The sequence below is a fragment of the Lepus europaeus genome, chromosome 14, assembly GCF_033115175.1.
Source record: "Lepus europaeus isolate LE1 chromosome 14, mLepTim1.pri, whole genome shotgun sequence".
Classification (NCBI taxonomy): Eukaryota; Metazoa; Chordata; class Mammalia; order Lagomorpha; family Leporidae; genus Lepus; species Lepus europaeus.
In genome coordinates this window covers 41,136,874-41,159,521 of record NC_084840.1, presented here as the reverse complement: position 1 = coordinate 41,159,521, position 22,648 = coordinate 41,136,874, and the positions used below count along the sequence as shown (strand labels likewise).

Sequence of the window (22,648 nt, the reverse complement as noted above, 5' to 3'; positions counted from 1 at the left end):
TTTGTAAGGTTGGGCAAGTTCCTGCGACTGACCCTCAGATTTTTCATCTGTCACTTGAGGACAACAATAGTTACTTTATCAGGTTACTTTTATTTAAAGGATCCAGGAAGGAAGGGCAAGCAAGGTACATGGAAGAGTAACTGGTTTGATACGTGACGCTCAAAAATGTTAGGCTCTATTTAAAAAAATATATAGGGGTGGAGAGTTTGGCGCAGCAGTTAAAATGTTGCTTGGGACACCCTCATCCCATACAGGAGCACCTGGGTTCTAGTTCCAGCTCTGCTTCCTCTCCAGCTTCCTGCTGATGCACACCCTGGGAGGCAGCAGGTGATGACTCAAGTAAATAGGTCCCTGCCACCCTCATGGAAGACCCAGATGGAACCTGTGATCCTGGCTTCAACCTAGCCCAGCCCCAGCTGCTGTGGGTATTTGGGGAATGAATCAGGGGATGGGAGCTCGTTCTCTCTCTCTCACTTGCTCTGCCCCTTAAATAAAAAAAGTAAATAAATAACACTGTAAAAATAGTTTTATAGAGCTCAAGATACTACGTCAAGGTTATCAAGACAAAAGGCAAAACACATACCTAGCTGTCCAGGGAATGTAATGCTAGTGTACTCAGCTCCCAGAGAGAACCTAAGAATAGACTTTCTTCTTCATCAGTCCCAGGACACACTCAAAGAGGACTAATTTAGACCTGCTGTTCCTCACTTTAGGTTCTAGAGAGTCAGATGGTTGAAATTCCCAAGTCTCTGGAATATGGGGCTTGGATTTGTGCTGGGCATGAAAGTGAGCCACTAGGAGCTGCTGAAGCAAAACTGAGTCCCTAGGCGCCGAACAAGCCACTGCCTTTGTGCCAGGGCCATGTTTTTAAGGGCCGCTTCCAGCCAATTACTGGGCACACAAGGACATTTATGCAAGACTATGTCTGCAGACAGGAGACTCCTCTCATGGACAGCATAGGCTTATGGACATCGCTTTGTCCTGCCTTGAACTTTCTTACCCAGTCCTCTTTCCTTCCCTCCTTCCTTCGAGGAACAAGAACCCCTAGCCTTCCACCCTCACCCCACCATTTTCTCTTACATATTTGCCCCAATAAGCCACTTGCATGTCTAGTCCCATTTTATCATCTGCTTTCCCAAGAACTGGAGCTTATATAATATTAACAAAGTTTAGATATATCACACTGAAGATCTTAACCCCTAATATGGTAACTTTGTGGTAATCATTAAATTGTTCCGAGTACGGCATTCGACAACATTCTGCCCCAAGATAGACCTCCCTATGGTTGAGGGAGACTTGTGCAACATGGCGTCGTTTCACACTGGCTTCTGGAAATTTTGGCTCCCAGCTCTCCTATCTTAAAGCCAAACTTTTAAAATTGCTTGGCTTCTTTCCTTCGTTATTTAGTCTCTTGTCATTATCCTCACCTGGGTGGCTGGATTGGTGCTTCCTCTATATCAGTCTTTCTTCTCAATCTTGGCCTCATTAGAATCATGTGGAGAACTTGCTTCACATTCCAATGCCAGGCTCTTACCCTGAGGTTCTGGTTCAGCTGGTACATGCTGGGGCCTAGGCATAGGATTTGTTTCAAAGCACCACGGATGGTTACGTTATACAGTCAGGATCGAGAAACTTCTCTGGACGAAGCACAGGATCATCCTGGAAATCCACCTTCAAGTGTTGAGCTAGATGCACAAAGCTCAGCTAGAAAATTACCAATGTGGCAACAAAACAAAACGTAGAAAATTTAACAAAAAAAAGACTAAGTAGCTATGCAATGAAGTATGTCCTCAAATATGGATATAGCTATTCTAGCAGGTTGCCGCGCAGTGTCTCCCAGCAGTATTGACACCACAGGTTGAGCCCACTCCACAAAGGCAGGTGTGCGAATGTGACCATGCTTGCCAGGCCCATGCATCGTTCTTTTGTGTTCATGTGCAACCAGACCTGTTTAGAGGTAGGTAGTGGAGTGAGGTGCCCACCTGTTTATTCAGTGAGCACAAGGCATGACACAAAAGCTGGGAACATTGGCGCTGGCCCCTGGAAGTGGTTTCTCCCTGTTCGTGTGGTTCATTCAAACCTGGGTTTTCTCCCCACAGAGCAAGGCCAGTTGTGACTGTGGATGCTCACCTTCTGCTGCACCCAATGATTATCAATCTTGAAAATAAAACTTGCCAGATTCCAGACTCTATGACCTCGGTGGCCTGGTGAGTTGGTCCAGTGTTGCTCAAACTTTAGTGCATGCTCACATCACCTGGGTATCTTGTGAAAAAGGCAGATTAGGGTCAGTAATTCTGGAGTGGGGCCTGCGACTTTGCATTTCTAGAAAAAGCTCCCAGAGGATGCTGCTGCTAGCCTGTGGACCAAGTTGGAGTAGCAAAGAGTTAGTCTTTTGAGAGAATCTATGACACGATGCTAGTCTTTGGCTACCGACTTAGCTCATGAAGACTGCCTCTCCAAGCTGTAGGCTCCTTAATCTCGCTCTCTCATCTGCAGGCTTCAGTCTTCTAAAATGAGAAACATAAAACACTGGGGGAAATTCCAAGTGAAACAAGTCTTAGGGATCTCTTTTAGATTCTTGGCACACTACAATAAATGTTAACCAAACAAATAGAGCAAAATACTTCGACTTTTGCATTTGAATGTGCTTATGGATACCACTTGGTAGACACATAAAATATCCTCTTTTTTGATAAAAAAAAAAAGAACTTGGATTAAATGATCCAGTTTCCTTGCCAAAAACAGATATCAGTTTTGTAACTTATCACGTGCAACCAGACAGAAGGAAAACATTATAAAAAGAAACTTTCGTGTCCTAAACTGTGTTTTCATGGCACTGCTGTCACCGTCAGCTGTGGAATTACAGTTCCGGTGCCTTGTTTAGAACACGTCTTAGACAGCCTCTGAAAGGCTTGCTTCTGAATTCTGTCATCTGAAGGAAGCCCAACATGGAACTGGACTGTAACACAAGTCAAGAAAATACCACCTAGTTTCTCAGTATGTAAGAACTCAAGGGTCAGAAGTCATTATATTGGGTAATGCCATTAGGATATGGCCTCTGAAAAATCAACAGATCCTTGGGGCATTTGAGGTTTCCCCTCATTTTCCAGATGTGGTTTAACACAGACGGTATGTTCAGTTCCTGAGAATGTCAGAAGCCAGAAAAAGCCAGCCTTGACCCAAAAGAAGCTATTTCCAGCCAACTGTAGCATGTTGCTGAGGGCACTAAGACCAGAGTTCACATCACAGTCAGAGCTTTTGAGGTTGGAGGGTGGGCAGTAAGGAGAACCCTGAAGAATTCTTTGAAAACATCCTGGTGCTGGGAGCCCCCAGAGTGGGGAGCTATGTCCTGTCCTTTAATTGCTTTTGGAAGTTGTAGATGGGAAATGCCCTCAGCACATTTTTAAATGGCTTAAAACCATAAAATCGTATAATGAAAACCTGATCTGAGAAAATATGTGGACGAGCCAGTAATTCTTCTTCCGCTGGCATGATTAAGTGAACATCAAATGAACTGTGAGTGTTGCTTGACCACAAGTCTTAAAACCTTAGTATTCCCCCAAATAGACGCCTGCTCGCACCTTCATAACTGAGTGGACTTCTAGACTAAATTCTCTCAAGTATACCTGGCCCACTCTGGTACAAAATGTTGTTCTTTTAAACTAGATAATTTTTTTCTAAGGAATTTTACTTTTACAGACACTTTTGTATGATTTAAGTGATTTTAACAGATTATGGCATCTGGTTTTGTGGAAAGAATATTATTTTTCAAGAAAAAATTGGCTTTCTTTTCATGAGCCATTTCCATGTTTCATTAAATTTATTATGGAGACAAAATACAATCTGTCATATACACAAATGTATATATTCCTTTGCTGTTATTTGATTCTATGATGTACATTTTCTGAAAGATGTTTTATTGTCACATGCAAAAGTTTCGAATGGTACCTCAGGGTATTAGAAGACAGAAAGCTAGCTCGGGTAGAATGTGTTTCCTGGTTCTTTTAAAATTATTATTTTTTTTAGTTTTTGACAGGCAGAGTGGACAGTGAGAGAGAGAGAGAGAAAGGTCTTCCTTTTGCCATTGGTTCACCCTCCAATGGCCGCCGCGGTTGGCGTGCTGCGGCCGGCGCGCCACGCTGATCCAATGGCAGGAGCCAGGTGTTTATCCTGGTCTCCCATGGGGTGCAGGGCCCAAGGACTTGGGCCATCCTCCACTGCACTCCCTGACCACAGCAGAGAGCTGGCCTGGAAGAGTGGCAACCGGGATAGAATCCGGTGCCCCGACCGGGACTAGAACCCGGTGTGCCGGCGCCGCAAGGCGGAGGATTAGCCTATTGAGCCGCGGTGCTGGCTTAAAATTATTATTCTAGAAATTTAACTTAAGATTCTTTCAATCATTTTGAAAAGAAAACTGATTTTCTTTGCTGTATTTTTTTTTTGCCTGTATTTGAAATAGCCTGATATTGTACATCTATAAGCAATAATATAAACTCGACTGGGCAAAAATTCTTCACTACCATCAATACAAATTTCCATGTCTTTCAAACAGCTGTGTAGTCTTATAAAGTATCTGCCAATGGCATTTTTAATTGGAAAAGAGCTACCTCAGTAAATGTTAATTGGTTACCTAACCAATAAGAACAAACTGTTTAGTAAAAATTTTCATTTTATAGTACTAGAACAACAACAACAACAACAAATACTAAAAAGGATAAAGTATTACATTGTACATCTAAAGTCAGGACAGGAGCTGATCAGTTCATTGTTGCTTATAGTGTCCATTTCACTTAACAGGTTTCCCCTTTGGCGCTCAGTTGTCACCGATCAGGGAAAACAAATGATATTTGTCTCTTTGGGACTGGCTTAATTCACTCAGCATGATGTTTTCCAGATTGCTCCATCTTGTTGCAAATGACTGGGTTTCGTTGTTTCTTACTGCTGTATAGTATTCTATGGAGTACATGTCCCATAATTTCTTTATCCAGTCTACTGTTGATGGGCATTTTATAAATGTAAAAGTCAGTAACTGTCAGAAATGAAAGCAGGTACAGATGAGTTTAAGTAAAATTTAATGTCTGCAGTCATTGAAATAGGACTGAATTGGTAAGAATGTAAAACAAGGGAGCAGGCATTTAGCCTAGTGCTTAGGAGACCCACATCAGAGTGCCTGAGTTAGTGTCCCAGCTCTGGCTCCTGACTCCAGCTTCCTACTGATGCAGACCCAGGTAGCAGTGGTGGCTCAAATAGTTAAGATCCAGCTATGCATGTGGGAAACATGTGTTCCCTACTCCCAGGTTCAGCCCTGGTCCAGTCCTGGCCATTGCAGGCATTTGGGGAGTGAACTAGCAGGAGACAGGAACGTGTTTTCTCTTTATCTCTTCTCTCTCTCTTCCCTGTCTCTCCCTCTGTACCATATGATCTGTGGCTCAAGTAAATAATTTTTAAAAAAACATTTTTATTCAAAGAACAATGAATCCCTTTGTACTTTTAAATCATGTTTCACAGCTACCTCATTCCCTATCCATCATGCATACCTATAAGCAAAAGGTACATCATAAGCTCATTATTCCAACTGTATGGGGGCTGCAGCTAGTGTTAGAGATTATGTATTGTCCTGCTCTCTGATCTTGGTAGAAGCTCTATTCACAGTTTCATTTACAACTTATGTGATGAGAGGTCTGGGTTTATTTAATGATGATTTGTCCCAATCATATGTATTCAGAGACTAATAATGAACCACATTGAATGATACCATAAATTCCAGTTTGAAATTTTAATTCAGATTTAATAATAGTTCACAGCTTTCCTGACAATCCATGTGTACTTTGTAATTAAGTATAGATCTGCAAGTAGACCTAATTCTGTGCTATATAGGACACATGATATGTTTATATATAATATATATGTTCTTCTAAAATCAGTCTGAATATCAGTCCATTACTATAAAATGTAGAGCTTTTTTTATATTCTTATGACTTGACAAACTGTTTTCTGCTAACGATATCTATAAACTGGCAAGTTTAAATTGGACTACCATTATCAAGAATCTTGTAAGTGGCAGCAGTTCTATGAAACTTGTATAAAGAGAGGCAAAGTCACCAGTTGCCAGTGATATTGAGGTAACAGGAAGTGGAAACAGAAACCTAGGTTTCCAGGGACATATTATTCATAAATTAAGAGTAATCCTTCGCTGATAACATCACTTATCAAATGCCTTCTCACAGAAGTAAATAAGGTTCATTTTCATACTTTTATTTCTGTTGCAAACATTTCGAATTGTTTGTATTAGAGAAGTTATTGTACTTAAATTTTAATTTATATGTGGTGCTAATTTTGTTACAAACAGGAACTTCTAAAAGCAAGTGAGCTTTGCTAGGTAGTGTAATGAAGAATTTAAAAAAAGGGTCACTGGATGATTTTCACACAGCTAAATAATCCCAAACGAGTTGGATACAGAAAAATTCCGTGTTTGGAAGCCTGCTCTACTACAAAATTTAAAGATATGATTAACTAATCATCACTCTTAAATAATTCTAATTGAAGCACAAGTGGATTGGATTTGTGATTTCCTTGGGGAAGTGCTATAAACACTCACAATGGTATAGACATCTCAGGAAAGTTCTGGCTTAATGGTATGTGGCAAATTATATCCCCTGAAGGGAGACACGGACGGCAGTCATGGTAGACAGATGAATCCCAGATGTGACATGTCTTCATTATGTTTGACACGGGAAGCTGCCACATAACTAAAGTATGATTAGGGATCATTTACTCCTTTAGAATTCTGTAGAAGTATCAAATCATACTATAGATGTATCAGTCAAAACCTCAAGATCATCATACTTAAGTATTTTATTATATTTCTACTTTCTTACAAATTTGAAAAGACTCCATCTTTAATACTGTTAGGGCTTGGAATTTTTCAGGAGATGGGTGAGAGCATTCAGTCAAGTGACACAGAGTCAGTCAGCCATTTCTCATCCCCTCGATGGCTGCAGACCAGGGTCAAGTACAGGTCATCATACCAGCCACAGTAGGCATTGACTTGCATTGTGGGTAGGGCGTGCTCAAAGCAAAACTAGAAAGTGTCCCTGAGGGCATCTACCCTCCCTAACTTTCTCCATACCCCACACTGTGTCTACCCGGCTTGCGACAGCACCTTTAAGCTCCTGTTTTCTTTCTCTCCCCAATCTCTTTCACTGTCTCTACCTTTAACTCCACACCCTTTAGCACGACTTGCGTGATTGTCCCCACCCATGAACCAAGCAAGCCTCCCCTCCTCCAAACTCCCCATCTCTTGATGCTGCAGCCACATTGGATTTCTTTAAATTTCTCAGGTGGGAACACAGCCTCACTCCTCTCCAGGCTTTCCTGCTAGTATTACCTTGCAGTGCTGCCTAATTCTGCATTCCCCAGCACACGGAGATAAGTGGAGATATATGTTTACTGAGTAAAAGCAGCAAGTACTCGATTGATTACTGGTTAAATCAGGTTATTTCTAGTCCTTGCCAGTTATTACCTTGCTATATAATAATGCCATAATGGGAGATTATGTGTGAAGTTACATGTATAGAAGAAAAATGATATATTTATTTTACCTGGGATGAGGAAAAGGAAGATTTCTACTGCAGAGTCAAAGCTATTAACCAATTAATTTTTATTATTTTTCCATAGCTTTGCTTTAAGAGTGTGTGCATCTGTAACAGGCCAGAGTATTTCAAATATCATAGGTGAGCATGTTTTACTTTTAATGTTTTCCACTTTCCAAGTGGGATTTTATTTTTTCTTTAAGGAATTTGTGAATACAATATCCCTATACTGTATTAAGAAAATTCAATGTAAGCATTTCTCCAAACAGACGTTAGAAAACCAAAGAATCCATTGTCAACACCAAGATTTCTATTATGTATATGGAAATGGCTATATATCAAATATGACTTCAATAATTAGTATTAATAGTATGTGTAAAAACAGATAAATACGTGAAGAAGTGACAATGTGCATAAAAGCATTTCAAAACAATTTTAACTCTGGGAATACTCTATAAGATTTTTGTAGCTCATGCATAAGGGGTCTTCAAAGTGTTCATGGAAATGCTTAGCATGAAAAAATTATGCACCAAAGCAAACATATTTTAACTCCATTTTTCTATGAGCTTTTTGAAGTACCCTCATATTGTGTTTGATCCCAAATATGAAACACCAGTTTCCCGAATAAACAACGGAAACAGGGAATCACCTCTCTGGTAGATCACTGTGTTCACTGAATGCGTTTCTCTCCTGATTACATTTTGTGATCTCTGTCCTGTAGCCCTGACGGCCGAGGTGCACTTAGATTCTCTGAAACAAAAAGGCGCCATTAAAAGAACACTCTTCCTGGAGAACCATCAGCCCCATCTCATCTTCCCTCTTGTGATAAACCGGCAGAAATCCCTCCACTGCCGGGACTTCATCATTTACCTTCGAGTAAGTGCTGCCGCAATGTCTGTTCTGACATCTCACCTCCAAATCCAAGATTCCAGCCATTTTTCTCCATTTAACCATCATATTTGTCCACGTTAGATCCCAGTCTATTTTCATTTTCTTAGGAGGGAACTTTATTTTAAGGGCGAATGCTTTCATTTTGACCCTGACTTCCTAATGACATGTTGTTACTAATTCCGAAGGTTTCTTTTTGTTTAGAACAAAATCTTGATAATAGCACTCAACTCAGGTGGTTTTCATTTCTTACTGCCTTCCCCCTTAAACATAAAAGTCCAACACAATTTATTTGAATTTTTATCCTATGTGAGTATGTCTTGTTAGATTTTATCAATGCACAGTTCAGAGCCAACTCAGGAAACCATTTAGGCATTCAAAGCTTTTACTGAAAATAATTTATACTTATCTTTTTAAAGGTATTTTTACAGTAACTCTAAAACCTACCATGAAACTTAAAAAGCCAAAGTATTTATCACACAATTTCCATCCTTGCTAGTTGTTACGTAGTAATCACTCATTCTGATTTCTTGTCCTCCTTTAAGGGATGTAGTTAGCAAGGGGACCTCTGGGAAGCCCCAAGGTACACAGCGCACGTGAAAATTTGCATACGTGACCCTGTGTCTTCACATGACCCTGACTGGCACACAGTGAAGGGTGACATGCCCACTGCTAGGTGCTCCTCCCCGCCCTTCTTCGTTTTTAAACATGAAGGTGTTCTGAAGTTTATGCAAGCAACCACCGACAGAGGTGAGGAGTCAGGAAGAGGATCAGGATGTTGTCTTCCCCTAAACCCAAGGGAATTCACAAATCCTGGCAACCTCCTGAAAACAAAAGGCCTAACTCATCATGGTTTGCATGATGTCTATGGCATAGAAATACAGTCTTTGTGCATTAACCAACTCTGTGTGAGCTGGTGAAGTTCTGAAGAACCTGAAGCCTGCTCTAGAAGCATCTCTCAGTGAAGCCATGGCTGTAGATGAGTTTATGATGGAACACAGATGAATTACACCAGCTACTGTACATCACGTACATCAGCATGCTTTCCAGCCTGCTGCAAGGACCAAGGCGCCATCGTCCCCTCTCCGGGACGACAGTCACACATCGCCTGTCGGACCCTCGCCAGCGAGGGTCCAACGTAGTCACAACACGGTCACTGTTTCTCGGTTCTCAAGGAACTTTTACTTGTGGGGGCAGAAGGAAAGCAAGGAGAGGAGAAAAGAAGAGGGGCCGCGCCAGCCCGCCCAGATCCCAATGCCCCTTTATGCTGATATCGTCCAATCAGATGAAAGGGCGCGTATAGTCTCAGGTCGAAAGTTCATCTGTTTCACCAGGTTCTTCCTAGTTGTTTATGCAGAGTCCATTCTGTTTCATCTGTTTCACCTGGCTGTTTTCATAGGCCTTGTGGTCGACCGATTGCTGCAAACCATGTAGATGAGGTTCTCACAGGTGGCCAGCCTGCGGTTCCCCACAGCTCCCCCTTTTGTTATTTATGGCACGGAGTTGTGCCTGTCTTAGGTTCCCAGCGACGCGCCACCTGCTTCTTAGGTTGCTAGGGGCACTCGCCAGTGATTACCCGTCTTTGGCTACCGCTTCATCATGCTAAGCCATATCTGTTGCTGAGGGTCAGAGTGATACATAGCAAGCATAGCCTGTCGGACCACTACAGATATTTATGATTTTTGTATGAGAAGTGTAAGGAAATTTGAAATTCAAGTCCTCAGGACAACAAGAGTGATTAAGCAAGACCTCAAGTAACAATGTTAATGCCATTTTCAAAGGAAAAAACTGATACAAAAACATTCTTATTTACATTACACAAAGCTTAGGTGTTAGCCTTGAACGTAACTTTCAAAATACCTTCAGATATATCTAACTCAGGTCACTTTGCTGCTTTGCTGCAGTACAAATCATGTGCAACGTCTTTTCTTCCTTAAGACAAAACAATTCTTCAAACAATACTGCAAGTACATCACTAAACACCACGAACTCGGGAGTTTTGCCACACTTTTTCCTATTCAAAAAATTTGTAGTATGTAGAGCTATAGCCAATGCATCGCAATTAGCTACCATATATTCTCCTATTCCCCCTTTATTAAAGTTTAGGTACAGGTGAGTCTGTTCAATTATCGCCTGCCCTTGGGGATTGTAGGGCACACCTTTAACGTGCTTTATGCCGAATTCTTTTAAGAATGTAGCAAAACAGGCCGAAGTGTACGCCAGCCCATTATCTGTTTTGATAATTTTGGGCATCCCCAAGTGGCAAAGGACTGTAGACAGTGTTGAATAACCTGTTGAGTTCCTTCTTTGTTTAGAGCCGTGGCTGACAATTCCAGAGAACGTGTCCACCGACACGTGCAAACAGCTCTGGCATCTTTGCATCTGCGCGATTTTCAAGCTTCTGTAAGATTGCAGCTGTACGAGGTGAGGCGAGCTGTGAATCGCCTTCCAAAATGTTAAGCAATAAGGCCATATCCAGTTTAAGTTACCACATAATTTTTGGAAGTCATTTAAGGTCTTAAGTCCTGCGGTAAATATAACAAAATCTAAAGGGGCCACCATAGTTGGTGTTAACCTTAGCCCTAGGTACTGGACCACGGTGCCCTTTTGAATCTTTTCTGGTGCAATTTGTAACCCCGCCGTCTGCAAGCATGAGGTTAGCATGGTAAACACTCTTTCTAGGGTGTCTTCTCACAGCTGCCAACAACAGGTCTGCAAATGAAGTTGCTCCAAGACATCCTTCTCCCATAAAGTTACAGGGATAGCACACACGTAAGGTTGTACTTTGCCTGTGGTACCTTCTTGATCTTTCCAGTCTACCACTTGCACGCTTCGGGATTGAGCAACAGCGGTGCCTAATCCTACCAAGGTGTTATCTCCTTCCTGGAGGAGCCATGAAGGAGGCCAGTCTTGTTTGGAGATAATACTAACATCTGCGCCTGTATCTAATAGCCCCTTGATTGCCTTTTCTTTGATAATAAGAGTCCATAGTGGGCGCTCGCCAAGAGTCATAGTGAGCTGCAAGATGCTTTCCTTGATTACCTCTAGTATCCTTTACAAGACTTATTATTAGCAGCTGAGCAATGGGCTGCAATGGCAACAGCTGCACTATCCCCTTCGTAGATTGGAACATTACTTCGAGCTGTGAGCAAGGCAACTGAATAAGCCCCGTTAATGAATTTGTAGCCCTTCCTATAGTAACGCCTAAACCGTTGATATCATCCATGGGCTCTCAAGGTTCCACATCTATTGCCTGGATTCCCATTTGAGGTGTTAATACTAAATAGTTGGTGGCTCGCAGCTCTGCAGTAAATGCTTGCTGGTCCTTTTCAGACGGTCCTACTCCTCCCATGGTTTGTCTTCTCACCCACTGAGTTTTCAGGCCCCTGGGTATGGGGGCCCGCCACTCGTTTTTTGGGATGTACTATTCTGGCCACTTAATCTGGTGATAGAAGCGGATTGCCTGCCTTATCTTGCTTGGAATAGCACTCATTTGCCCAATGGTTGCCTTTACCGCATCAAGGACACAGTCCTGATTGGTGTCCCGATTGTCTGTTCTGTACATTCCCTTTTCATGCGGTCTTTTCCACTTAAAACATTTTCGTCCTAGCCCGTTCCTTGGAATGGCCTTCCATGCCCTCCGGGCTAGTTCTCTCACTTGCATCAAAACCGCATTAGGGCATCTAGCCTGGGCCTGTTAGTAAAAGCTCCTTCCCCATTTAGCATATCCTCGTTCCAGGCTGGCTGACCGTTCCTAGCGTTATCATGGACCTGAGCCCCTGCGAGCTCTCTGTAAGCCACGGACTAGAGGAGGAAGTCTCCCTCACCACGCACTGCCTTGGAGCCAGTTTGCAGCAACACGAGGGAACTCCTCTTATGGGCAAATGTGCCGAATAGGGGGGTGCAGAAGGAAGGGGTCTCTCATCCTCCCTCTCTGTCCCTACCCATGTTGGCCCTCTGTCTCCGTCCTCTTTGTCTCCATCTAGGCTCCCAGATTGAGATTGTTTCCTCTAGTAAATCAGCCCCTTCATTTAAGAGGGTTGCTATTTCCTCCGAGTCATTACGGAGAGCTTGGTCGATCAGTTGCCATAACCTAAGGACTTCAGGCAATTGCTCTGCTGCCCTCAATTGTCTTCCGACCCCACGCTATTGTTCCTGCTCTAACTCACCGCTTTACAGCAGCTGCTTTCATGGGCGTCCCCGCTTTTTTTTTAAAGACAACTTGGTTGTCGAGGAATTTTTTTTTCCGCGGTACCAATCCTAGACTTCACCGCCTAGATTCCCGTGTTTTCCACACGTTCTAATTTTTTCCCGGTACCAATCCTAGACTTTACCGCCTAGATTCCCATGTTTTCCACACGTTCTAGTTTTTTCCCGGTACCAATCCTAGACTTTACCGCCTAGATTCCCATGTTTTCCATACGTTCTAATTTTTTCTTTCCTGCTTCCAGTGACCAGTCCGACTATCCGAGTCACGGCACCATTTGTCGGACCCTCGCCAGCGAGGGTCCAACGTAGTCACAACACGGTCACTGTTCATCGGTTCTCAAAGAACTTTCACCCTTTCTCAGTTCTCAAGGAACTTTTACTTGTGGGGGCAGAAGGAAAGCGGGGAGAGGAGAAAAGAAGAGGGGCCGCGCCGGCCCGCCCAGATCCCAATGCCCCTTTATGCTGATATCGTCCAATCAGATGAAAGGGCGCGTATAGCCTCAGGTCGAAAGTTCATCTGTTTCACCTGGTTCTTCCTAGTTGTTTATGCAGAGTCCATTCTGTTTCACCTGGTTGTTTTCGTAGGCCTTGTGGTCGACCGATTGCTGCAAACCATGTAGAGGAGGTTCTCACAGGTGGCCAGCCTGCGGTTCCCCACAGTCGCCCACCTTTTGCAGACTATCACCTTGCAGCCCATTCATGGAGCTTCTCTTTAGTCTGTGATTATTTTTCCTAGGATGAAACTGAGTTCCGAGATAAGTTATCGCCAATCAATATTAATTTGAATTACAGTTTGGATGAATCTGCCTTCACGGATGGTCTGGACGTGAAACCAATATTGAACTACTATAGGGAGAACAGTGTCAGTGAACAGGTATGTTCCTTGATGGGCTGTGACAGCGCTCGGGGAGGGGGGACTGGGAGTGCTCTCGGGACCTCCAGACCAAAGCCACCTCCTTTTGCTCTCCTTGCTGCACACAGACATGCAACATTCGGGATTTCCTCCCGGTGTGTTTCCTGAACCTCTGCAGCACTGTGTGTTCCAGAAGCCCTTGTGCAGCTGAGGTTTAATTGGTTCAGAGTGTGGCCGATGGAAGCGGCACAGGCGGTAATCCCAAAACCTTGCCAGAGAGCTGCATTCTTTACAGACATGTTGGAATGGGCTGGAGACGGGCCATTCTGTAAACAAGCCTGCGCTGAGAGGCATGGTGCGACTTAGGGCTTACAGCTGGGAGAGGCACGCGTAGTGAGACCAGAGGCTTGGTGTCATGGGTGGGATTCTCTGGGATTTTCGAGCGTAAGGGTGTGGTTGGCGTTTTCCCAGATGATTTCTGATGTGTGTTTGTGTAACACAGGCTCACATCCTGGTGGACTGTGGAGAAGACAATCTGTGTATTCCCGACTTGAAGCTGGCAGCTAGACCGTAAGTTTCAATAGATAAACTTGAGCATTATGGCTAATGGAGCCCAGGTATTCATCTGAAGCTTCCCTGCAGGATGTAGACACTCCACCACCACCAGAAAACACGCCGCGTGACATTCTTGAGCTCGCCTACTCTTCCCGTCAGCCCGTGGTTTGGGCCATCGCTTTATCATTGGTGTCAAGTGACACACCCTAAGGTTTTGTCTAGGCCGTTTCATCTTTCAACAACAGAGAGAAAAATGTTCTTGTTAGGAGTGAACTTATCTGTGGGGAGGCTCAGGTTATATTTATTTGCTTCAATCCAGTGGGCCAAGGGTACAGACAGGCTGCTTCCATCAAACCTTCAATAAGCTCATTTCACACCACCCCATGACCCAAGGGCATCCCTGTAACTATCAAAGCAAAATTAACTTTATTTTACCAAAAAAAAAAAAAAAAGGGGGGGGGGGGAAGAAACCTTAAAGGCACTCTGTAGAATAAAAGTGTCACAAACCGAGTAAGAATCAAGTGGCTTTCCCAGCTGTCAGCAGTGGGGAGCCCGTTCTCCAGCACCAGCTGCTGCTCCATTACCCCAGGGACAGAAATTGGCCAGGGATGCAAAACGTCCTGTCTCCGACGAAGCAGACCTGTGATCCTTCCCCTGGCGGGAGCGCTCACTGCCAGTGTTCAGGATCTGCTTGGTAACCTCTTAAAGGCAATTTGTCCAAACTGCGTAATTTAACAAGTATCCAAGGAAATAGCTTTGAGTCCAGGTCCAAGTGGAAGGGGCATTTCCAAATGTTGGTTTGATTTGGAGTTCCAGTGAATTAAGTTTCCTCCAAATCCTCCATGAGCCATTCAGGACCTAATTTTCTCTTCCCTCCTATCCACTTTGCACTGTTGCCCCCTCTTGGTTCTGAACCAGCTCTCCTCCTTTGTTCCCATGACCTGTTTTCTTCCTAACGGAGGTGTTTGGCGACATGCTGGAGTTGGCTCATTCTGGCTTTCCAAGCAATGTTAAATTTGCAGAAATCTTGCTGGTGTATTGTTAAGACTGTTTGTAGCTTGCAATCAACCATGGTGGGAGGGTTTATAGCATTGGAATCAGCAAGTGCTCTAAGGTGATGCTCTTCGTGGAGCCTTGGTTAGTAAACACCTGCCAGCACCCTGCTCCATCTCTCCCTGCCCTTCCCATCCAGACATGGTTCTCTGGACTTTTCTCACCACCCCTTCACGGTGATCCACTGCTTTTGTCATAGTCTTGTTCTCCCCATTTTTCCTTCTTTTCCACCTACACAGATTCTTAAATAAGATGTTCAAAGAGGCAGAGGAGTTAGCTAATAATTATTTTTAAACTGCATTTTTAGAGATAAGCATCAGGTAATCATTGGAGATGAAAATCACCTTATGCTCATAATCAATGCAAGAAACGAAGGGGAAGGAGCCTACGAAGCCGAGCTCTTTGTAATGATACCAGAAGAGGCAGACTACGTGGGGATTGAACGCAACAACAAGGTAATGCATGCAAATTATTTGAAGCAAAGAGTTGGAATAGATTTTTGAAGTCAAGTAGGGCCACATTAGCTGAGCGTTTCTTACAAATGATGTATTACTTTGTTAAATCCTAATAGCAGTTAACCCATGGGGGGATGGGCTTACTCAGGATTGATGACTCCTCCTCCCTGCCCCACTTTGGCCCCACTGCAAGATCAACTGGCCCAAGACTGAGACCTGAAGTAAGGCAAAATAAACCTGGTTGACAGTGGTGGTTTATCAGTGTGATCAGTCAGCTAAATTCCCAGGCTAACTCCTTATCCTCACTGGCTTTCCAAGCCTTGCTTTGAGTTCCTTTAAGTTGCAAGCAGGTCACAGGAGGCCTGGTTTTCATTATTGGTTAGGGAAGAAGGTCCAGCCAATCCCTGCTAAGCACTGATAATAGCCTGGACAGACACTGGAGAGAAAACAAGTTCATTTTTCTTCCTGCTTGGTCCACCTTGTCAGGACTGTGGCCAGCACAAGCCTGGTCTTCCTCATTTGCCAGTTCTCAACACCACTGTTTACTGAAATGACACGGCTGCTGTTTATAATCTTCCCTTTGCTCTCCGAACACAACTCTTCCAACTGCAAGCATCCTTGGGTTCCGCACTGTTCTTAATGACTTGCTCTAGAAAACCATTATGAACACATTACAGGACAACAGAGGACAACAGAGGGCGTCGCTCAGTTTTGGAAAGCCACAGGCTCACAATTCAGGGCAGAGAGCAAGTTTCTCCTTGCTTTCATTGGTCCCGGCACATCACAAGTGCTCTTTAAATGTTTGCTAATGGATTTATTCATTTAACTATAATTTATTAAACATCTATGAGCTTTCAAATATTGCATCCTCAGGGGAGTTCACACATTCTGGAGCTTGAATAATTTAATGAAAACAAATTCCTCTAAAAAGATACTAACAAACTGTTGTGATGTTGGCATTTTTAAGACTTTCAAAAACAACAGGAATATTACATTCTCTAGTCATACTTCTATTGTTTTTGTTGTTGAATTACCTTCGCAGTTTAAAAAAAGGATGAGTAACAAACAAGTATCTTTGCAGTCATTTAAAATCGTTATGAATTTTCTGTTGAAGAAATTTATCAAAAAACATCTCCAAACTCATCAATGTGTCCATTAAATGTGAATAGACTTTTGTATGTCAACCATATCCCAACAAAATACTTTCTAAGAAACAGTCCCCAAATGTTCTAACTCTTCCATGTCAGCAGTGAGTTGGAAAGAAGGGAAATTATTCCAGCTTTTTTCAAGAGTGTTTACAGCTTCCTAGCTTGTTTTTTTTTTTCTCTTATTTCAAACATGAAAATCAATTCATGCCTTGATTTCTCCAGTGAATTGACTGTAATCATCCCTTTTACTTAATTCTGTTTGTGATTTTTATACTCCTTAGTTCCCTGTTAAAGTCACTTCCAGGTATTTTTAAAATGAGAACAAACAGGGCACATACACACAATTTAGAAAAGTGGCCCTTAGTACTATTCTGCATTAAAAAAGTCATCTCATAATAAAATCTCTACAAGCAAAAAAGAAAGAAAAACATCACCTACAAATACTTACATGCAAATAATAAACAACTCAAAAGTGAAGCTCAAGTGTGTTGTTTTTAAAAATGGTCCAGGACTCCACTCATATTTTTATTTCAATTCCCTTCGTGTCACTCCACCCCTGACTTCATTAAACAAAGCATGCATTCTAGAGTGTTCTTTCAGCAAAACATCCAGTGCAGTGTTCACTTTGTTGCATGGAAAGCATGGGCGAGCACCTACCCTTCTATCTTTGGCTGTAAACATTACAACAGACATTATCCATAATCTCAAATGAGCCCTTCATGAATTTTCCTGCCATCAGTTTCCCTCGGGCAGACTTAACCTTTCATGACTAAGCCACATTCTCATTTCTTCTTTGTGTTGTAATCAGTTTGAGATTTGTGCACACTGCTTATTTAAAATCAGTTCAAATGATTTTTAAAACTTAGTTTCTTTCAAGAGGGCAAGTATTGAAACTCTCTGATTGCGAGTTCGGCTGTCGCTCTGTTGAGAGCATTTGTCTTGACAATGCCGTTATGTCTTGTAGAAGATGTGGGTACTGAGCATCCCTCTCTCCAGAAACGTTCATGGTAACAACTTGATACTTGTCTTTGGTGACCTTTCTCCTAAACTGCATAGGAATAAAGGCCTGAGTGCTTTGGTAGTGGTATTATAAAATATACATAGCACCAGGTTTACCACATTAGCCATTTTGAGTGTGCAATTTAGTGTTGTTAAATACATTCACAGTGCTGTGCAGCCATCACCATCATCCACCTCCAGAACTTTCCATCATCTCACATTGAAAGTCTGCACCCTCCTGTTCCCCTCTGCCCAGGGCCTGGGAGCTGCTGTTCTGACTCTATGAGTTGGCTCCCGAGGGACCTCATATTGCATCTCCACTGGACACCTCCTTTCATCTCTCCTTCAGCAAGTCCGGGACTAGACTTTTCATCTCGCCACACTTGCACTCACCCCCCCGCCCCCGCCTTTCCTGTCTAGGAGAATGGCGCCAGCACCCACCTTTAGAAAAAGCCTGAATTCAGTCCCAAACAGGTCCACATCCTTCTCCCCACTTAACTGCCACTGCGGCCGCCTTCAGCCAGGGGGGCCCAGTCTTCTCCCAGGTTGTGGCAGAAGTCTCCCAGCTCCTCTCCAGCCTCCCTGTGTGGAGTCCCTTCCTCTCAGAGCACAGCAGACTTCCCTTCTGAAATGCAAATCTGACCAGGTCACTCCCTTGCTTAAAACCCTCACTAGCTCCCCTTTGCTTTTGGGATCAGCTCCAAATCCTTGGGATAACTCAGGAGTCCCTTAGTGCATCACCCCGCTCACCTCCTAGCCTCATTGCTACTGCTTGGTCTTTCCTTTTCCTCCACACCTTCAATTCCAGCAGGACTGACTTTCTTTTCCGTTCCCGGAACTCGCATCCACTCTGGCCACAAACAGCTTTCTCTGGCTGTTCCTTCTCCCTGACTCCCTCACTCTACTTCTGTTCCTCTCCATCTTGCTTACTTCGTTTTTCTTGTTCTTCAGGTAGTAATAATCACTGAGCCTTCTTGCATTTACTGAACAGTTGCTATGGGCTAGGTACTGCCCTGAGCTCTTGCATGCACTTAATTTACTTAGTCCTTATAACAGCCTAATGGAGAAATTGCTGTCAATAACCTCATTTCATAGAAAAGGAGAAATTAAGTTGCACGCCCATTGCTATACAGCTATTATGTAGCAGAACCAAGATTGAAACCTTGGCATTATGTTCAAGCCCCTGTTCTTAACCGCTGATCTACACTACCTGAGCAGCTTAGCTGCCACTTCCTCCAGGATGCCTTCCCTGATGGCTTACATCTGTATGTATGTCCTGTATGCACTGCAATATTTATTCCCCTATCATTAAACAAACCAAACTGTACTGTAATGTGTTTCCAGGCTTGATACAATTGCTTGTGATTATAATTGTTACAGTTGTTATAACACTTGGGAATCCAGTGAGGACAAGGGACTTATTTAGGGGCCTGGTGAATAGCAGGGCCACAGTAAATATTTTGAGTGACTGAATAAATGAATAAACACTCCAAGAGCTATAAATGGATTAGGACAAGAATGTCCCTGGATTCGCTGAGGCAAATAATCTACAAATATCTCGAAAAACAATCACTGTTTCTCTCATCACAGAGAGGAAATAAAGGTTAAAAAAAGAAAAACGGTGGAGGGGATGTGGGTAGGAGAAAAGATCTTTGACTGATGTCAACGAACTATTTCCAGAAAGCTGTAAAAATGTACATTTAACTTTAGCCTTGAGGTAAGCTCAGAATACTTATCATATAACTAAATCGTTGAATTCTAACAAAGGGACACATGGGCACTTCTGAATGCTTTTGCTGGTGCTGCTTTTTTTTTTTTCCTGTTTTCTTGGTGAAGTTAATCATTTCAACACAAAACATCTCTGTATAATGAGGGTTAATTGTGGGTCCTTAGACACTGAATAGGAGCTAACCCTACCTTTGTGAAAAGAAAAAGATTAGCAGCTGTGGGGCAATAGGCTCCTGTCTATGAGATAACTCCCAGGTCATCCGTGGCACTGGGGAGGGAGGCATGTATGAAGTGGTGCCTGCAAATATCTGACATCCATTAGAAGACGACGCCCAGTGTGCAGCCTGCCTGGGTGACTGAGGGAGAGGACATCATGGTCCCATGGGTATGTGTTCCTCCTCAGGAAGGAGAGGAGCCGCCTGGCTCCTTCTCCCCCTGACACCTGTCACTCTGCCCTGCACGGCTCCAGGCCCTGGGAATAGAAGTTACTTTAAACACCCCTGCCGTCTGGAGGCTGAAGTTCTTAAACCATGTGGTTCATTTCCAGAATCCTTTACCTAGATGTCTGGAATCTGTGTGATTTTGTGTTATTTTGGCTTAGGTTTGGGTTTTATTTTTCTTAATGAAGTAAACAGAAATGAATGGAGGATCATGTCTGAGACTTTAACTGGAAAAATTCGTTACTTCCTTATATAAAACTTCAATAGAGCTGACGGTTGGATGTGTCAGAATACTGGGAACTGTCTTTCCAGTCACAAGGACAGAAATTCCTAGATGGTGGCTCCTTGGTGAAAATCCCTATGTTGCAAGCTTATCTTTGGGGTGAGAGTGACTGGATAATCCCGAAGGTACTTTAGGAGTTAGAGGGGAATAATGAGAGTGTGTAAGATGCTATCACTCAATGCAGAGCAGGACCACAGAACCATTAGGCTGTGAAGCATGGAGAGAAAACTGGGGCAGCCAACAAGTGGTGGCTTTCTAAGCAGCTGAGAGCAGCTCTGGGACTTGAGGTGGAGCTGGGAGCAGAGGGTGGCAGTGCAAAGACAACCCTACTTCACGTCCCCTCCCACCAGCCTAACCTTGAGACCTTGGCAGCCTGTGGTTCCAACACCCCTGCAACCCTGAGTTTGTGCAGCTCCAGGCAGAAGAGGAAACAGGGAAGGAAGGAGAGCGGAAGCACTGGTTAAACAGGAGAGCGTCTTCCCTCGACATCTTAGGTGTTTTGGAGGATTGAGCAACCCACATGGCCTCATCTCCAGAGGGGACCGTGTTGTGCAGAAATCTGTGCTCACAGCAACTCTCTTGGGCTTTTGAGACCATCAGTACATGTTATTGCCTTTTTGGTTTCCCAAGGTTAGCACAAGGAATGAGTTTGTTTCCTCCTCTATAATTGTTTCTGATCTTCATGTCCAGAGTTGAACACTGACATTAGTGAAGATGGTGTCGAAAATGTTCACATAAAAGCTGCCCTTTTCTTCCCCAGTGAGCTCCAAAGATGTGTTTGCCAACCCCCCGTGTCTTCCTAAAATTTCACTTTTTTCTCAAGTTTCCCTTCTGAGCTCAGGGTCACAAATCAACTTCTGTGCACTGAAACATGCACAGGTGTTTGAAGTTCAGGGATGCTCCTGGGCCCCCTGTGCTGCTCTCTGACAGGACAGAATTTACTCTGACCCCTGAACTGCGTGCTGGTTCTTTCTCTTTTATAGGGATTGCGACCACTGAGCTGTGAGTACAAAATGGACAACGTGACCAGGATGGTGGTGTGTGACCTTGGGAACCCTATGGTGGCTGGAACAAATGTAAGGAAAACAAAGTATTTACTGATTTCCGTCTCATTGATTTTAACAGAAAACTCCCCAATTAGCACTCCATAGCTCAGCTCACAGCAGCTAAAGCAAATTAGGTAGGATATCCCTAGGGTGACAGCATTTAGCATGAGGACCTGCATTGAGTGAATCAACTCAGGTGGAAAACACACAGAAAAGCAGTTTCACAGGCTTTTTTTTTTTAGACACAACTGCTATGTGACTGAATTGCAATGAATCTATGAAGAATTCTTTTTACGGCAGATATTTTTTGTCAAAGCTTACTAAAGATTTTTTCTTTGAATTAACAAAGAAACACGTGGAAGTAGAAGACTTTAAAATAACTTATTAGGACAAAGATTTTTAGTCAAGAAACCCAAATTGACTTTTATTTCCAATATATCTCCTGAATGAATATCATTCATAATATTTTCATATTAAAATATTACTGTAATTCAGGGTTTCTATTTATTTGTTTTCACTTTTTTATTTGAAAGGCAGAGAGACAGAGATCCTCCATCTGCTGGTTCACTCTCCAAATGCCTGCAATAGCCAGGTCTGCAGAGGGCTAAGGCCAGGACCCAGGAATTCCTCCAGGTCTCCCACATGGATAGCAGAGACTAAAATACTTGAACTGTCACCTAGTGCCTCCCTAGGTTTGCATTAGCAGGAAGCTGAATTGGAAGCAGAGCTAAAATTTGATCCCAGGCACACTGATATAGGACACAGGCATCCCAAGGAATAGTTTAAGTAACCTGCCAAATGCCACCCTTATAATCCAATTTTTTTAATCAGGTTTACAGAGTCTATATTTTCCATTATCTCACTTAACTAACAAAAGAGAAAATTGTTAATAGCAAGGGAAAGAAGAGGTTAATAGTGATTTCTGGCATGCTTGTAAAAGAACGGAAGTTGTTTTCCTCCTACTACCACTTCTTCCTTTTATTTCCAGGTTTAGGAACTTTCCATTCAGGATTATTTATGGACAATAAATTTTATGCAATTACAGTTTAACTATGCACATAATTATCACAGTGGTGATTATTTTATGAAGTCATAAATCAGAAAAAAGTCTGAAATATGAAATACCACTTAATTAAATCTTACCTAGATTATACATATGTATAATTAAAATTAATTGTTGGGAGTATTTAGCCTAGTGGTTAAAGTGCCTGCATCCCACACTGGAGTGTCAGGGTTCGATTCCTGGCTCAGGCTTCAGATTCCAGCTCCGTCTAATGCAGACCCTGGAAAGCATGGCAGTAGCTCAAGTGACTGGGTTCCTGCCACCCACATGAGAGACCTGGATTGCAGTCCTGGCTCCCAGCTTCAGCCCCAACCCAACCAGTGCCCTTATGTACGT

At 43.1% G+C, this 22,648-nt stretch overlaps 1 protein-coding gene across 1 annotated transcript in view; it reads left to right on the top strand.

Annotated features, from left to right (window-relative positions):
- The window catches only part of ITGA8 (integrin subunit alpha 8), a 191,921-nt gene that overhangs the window by 103,933 nt on the left and 65,340 nt on the right, over nucleotides 1–22,648 (top strand). Inside the window, exons 15-21 of the mRNA XM_062210503.1 lie at nucleotides 2,100–2,207; nucleotides 7,678–7,733; nucleotides 8,314–8,468; nucleotides 13,426–13,563; nucleotides 14,045–14,112; nucleotides 15,458–15,605; nucleotides 21,187–21,279. Coding sequence (XP_062066487.1) covers nucleotides 2,100–2,207; nucleotides 7,678–7,733; nucleotides 8,314–8,468; nucleotides 13,426–13,563; nucleotides 14,045–14,112; nucleotides 15,458–15,605; nucleotides 21,187–21,279 — 766 coding nt within the window. The remainder of the gene's footprint in view (nucleotides 1–2,099; nucleotides 2,208–7,677; nucleotides 7,734–8,313; nucleotides 8,469–13,425; nucleotides 13,564–14,044; nucleotides 14,113–15,457; nucleotides 15,606–21,186; nucleotides 21,280–22,648) is intronic.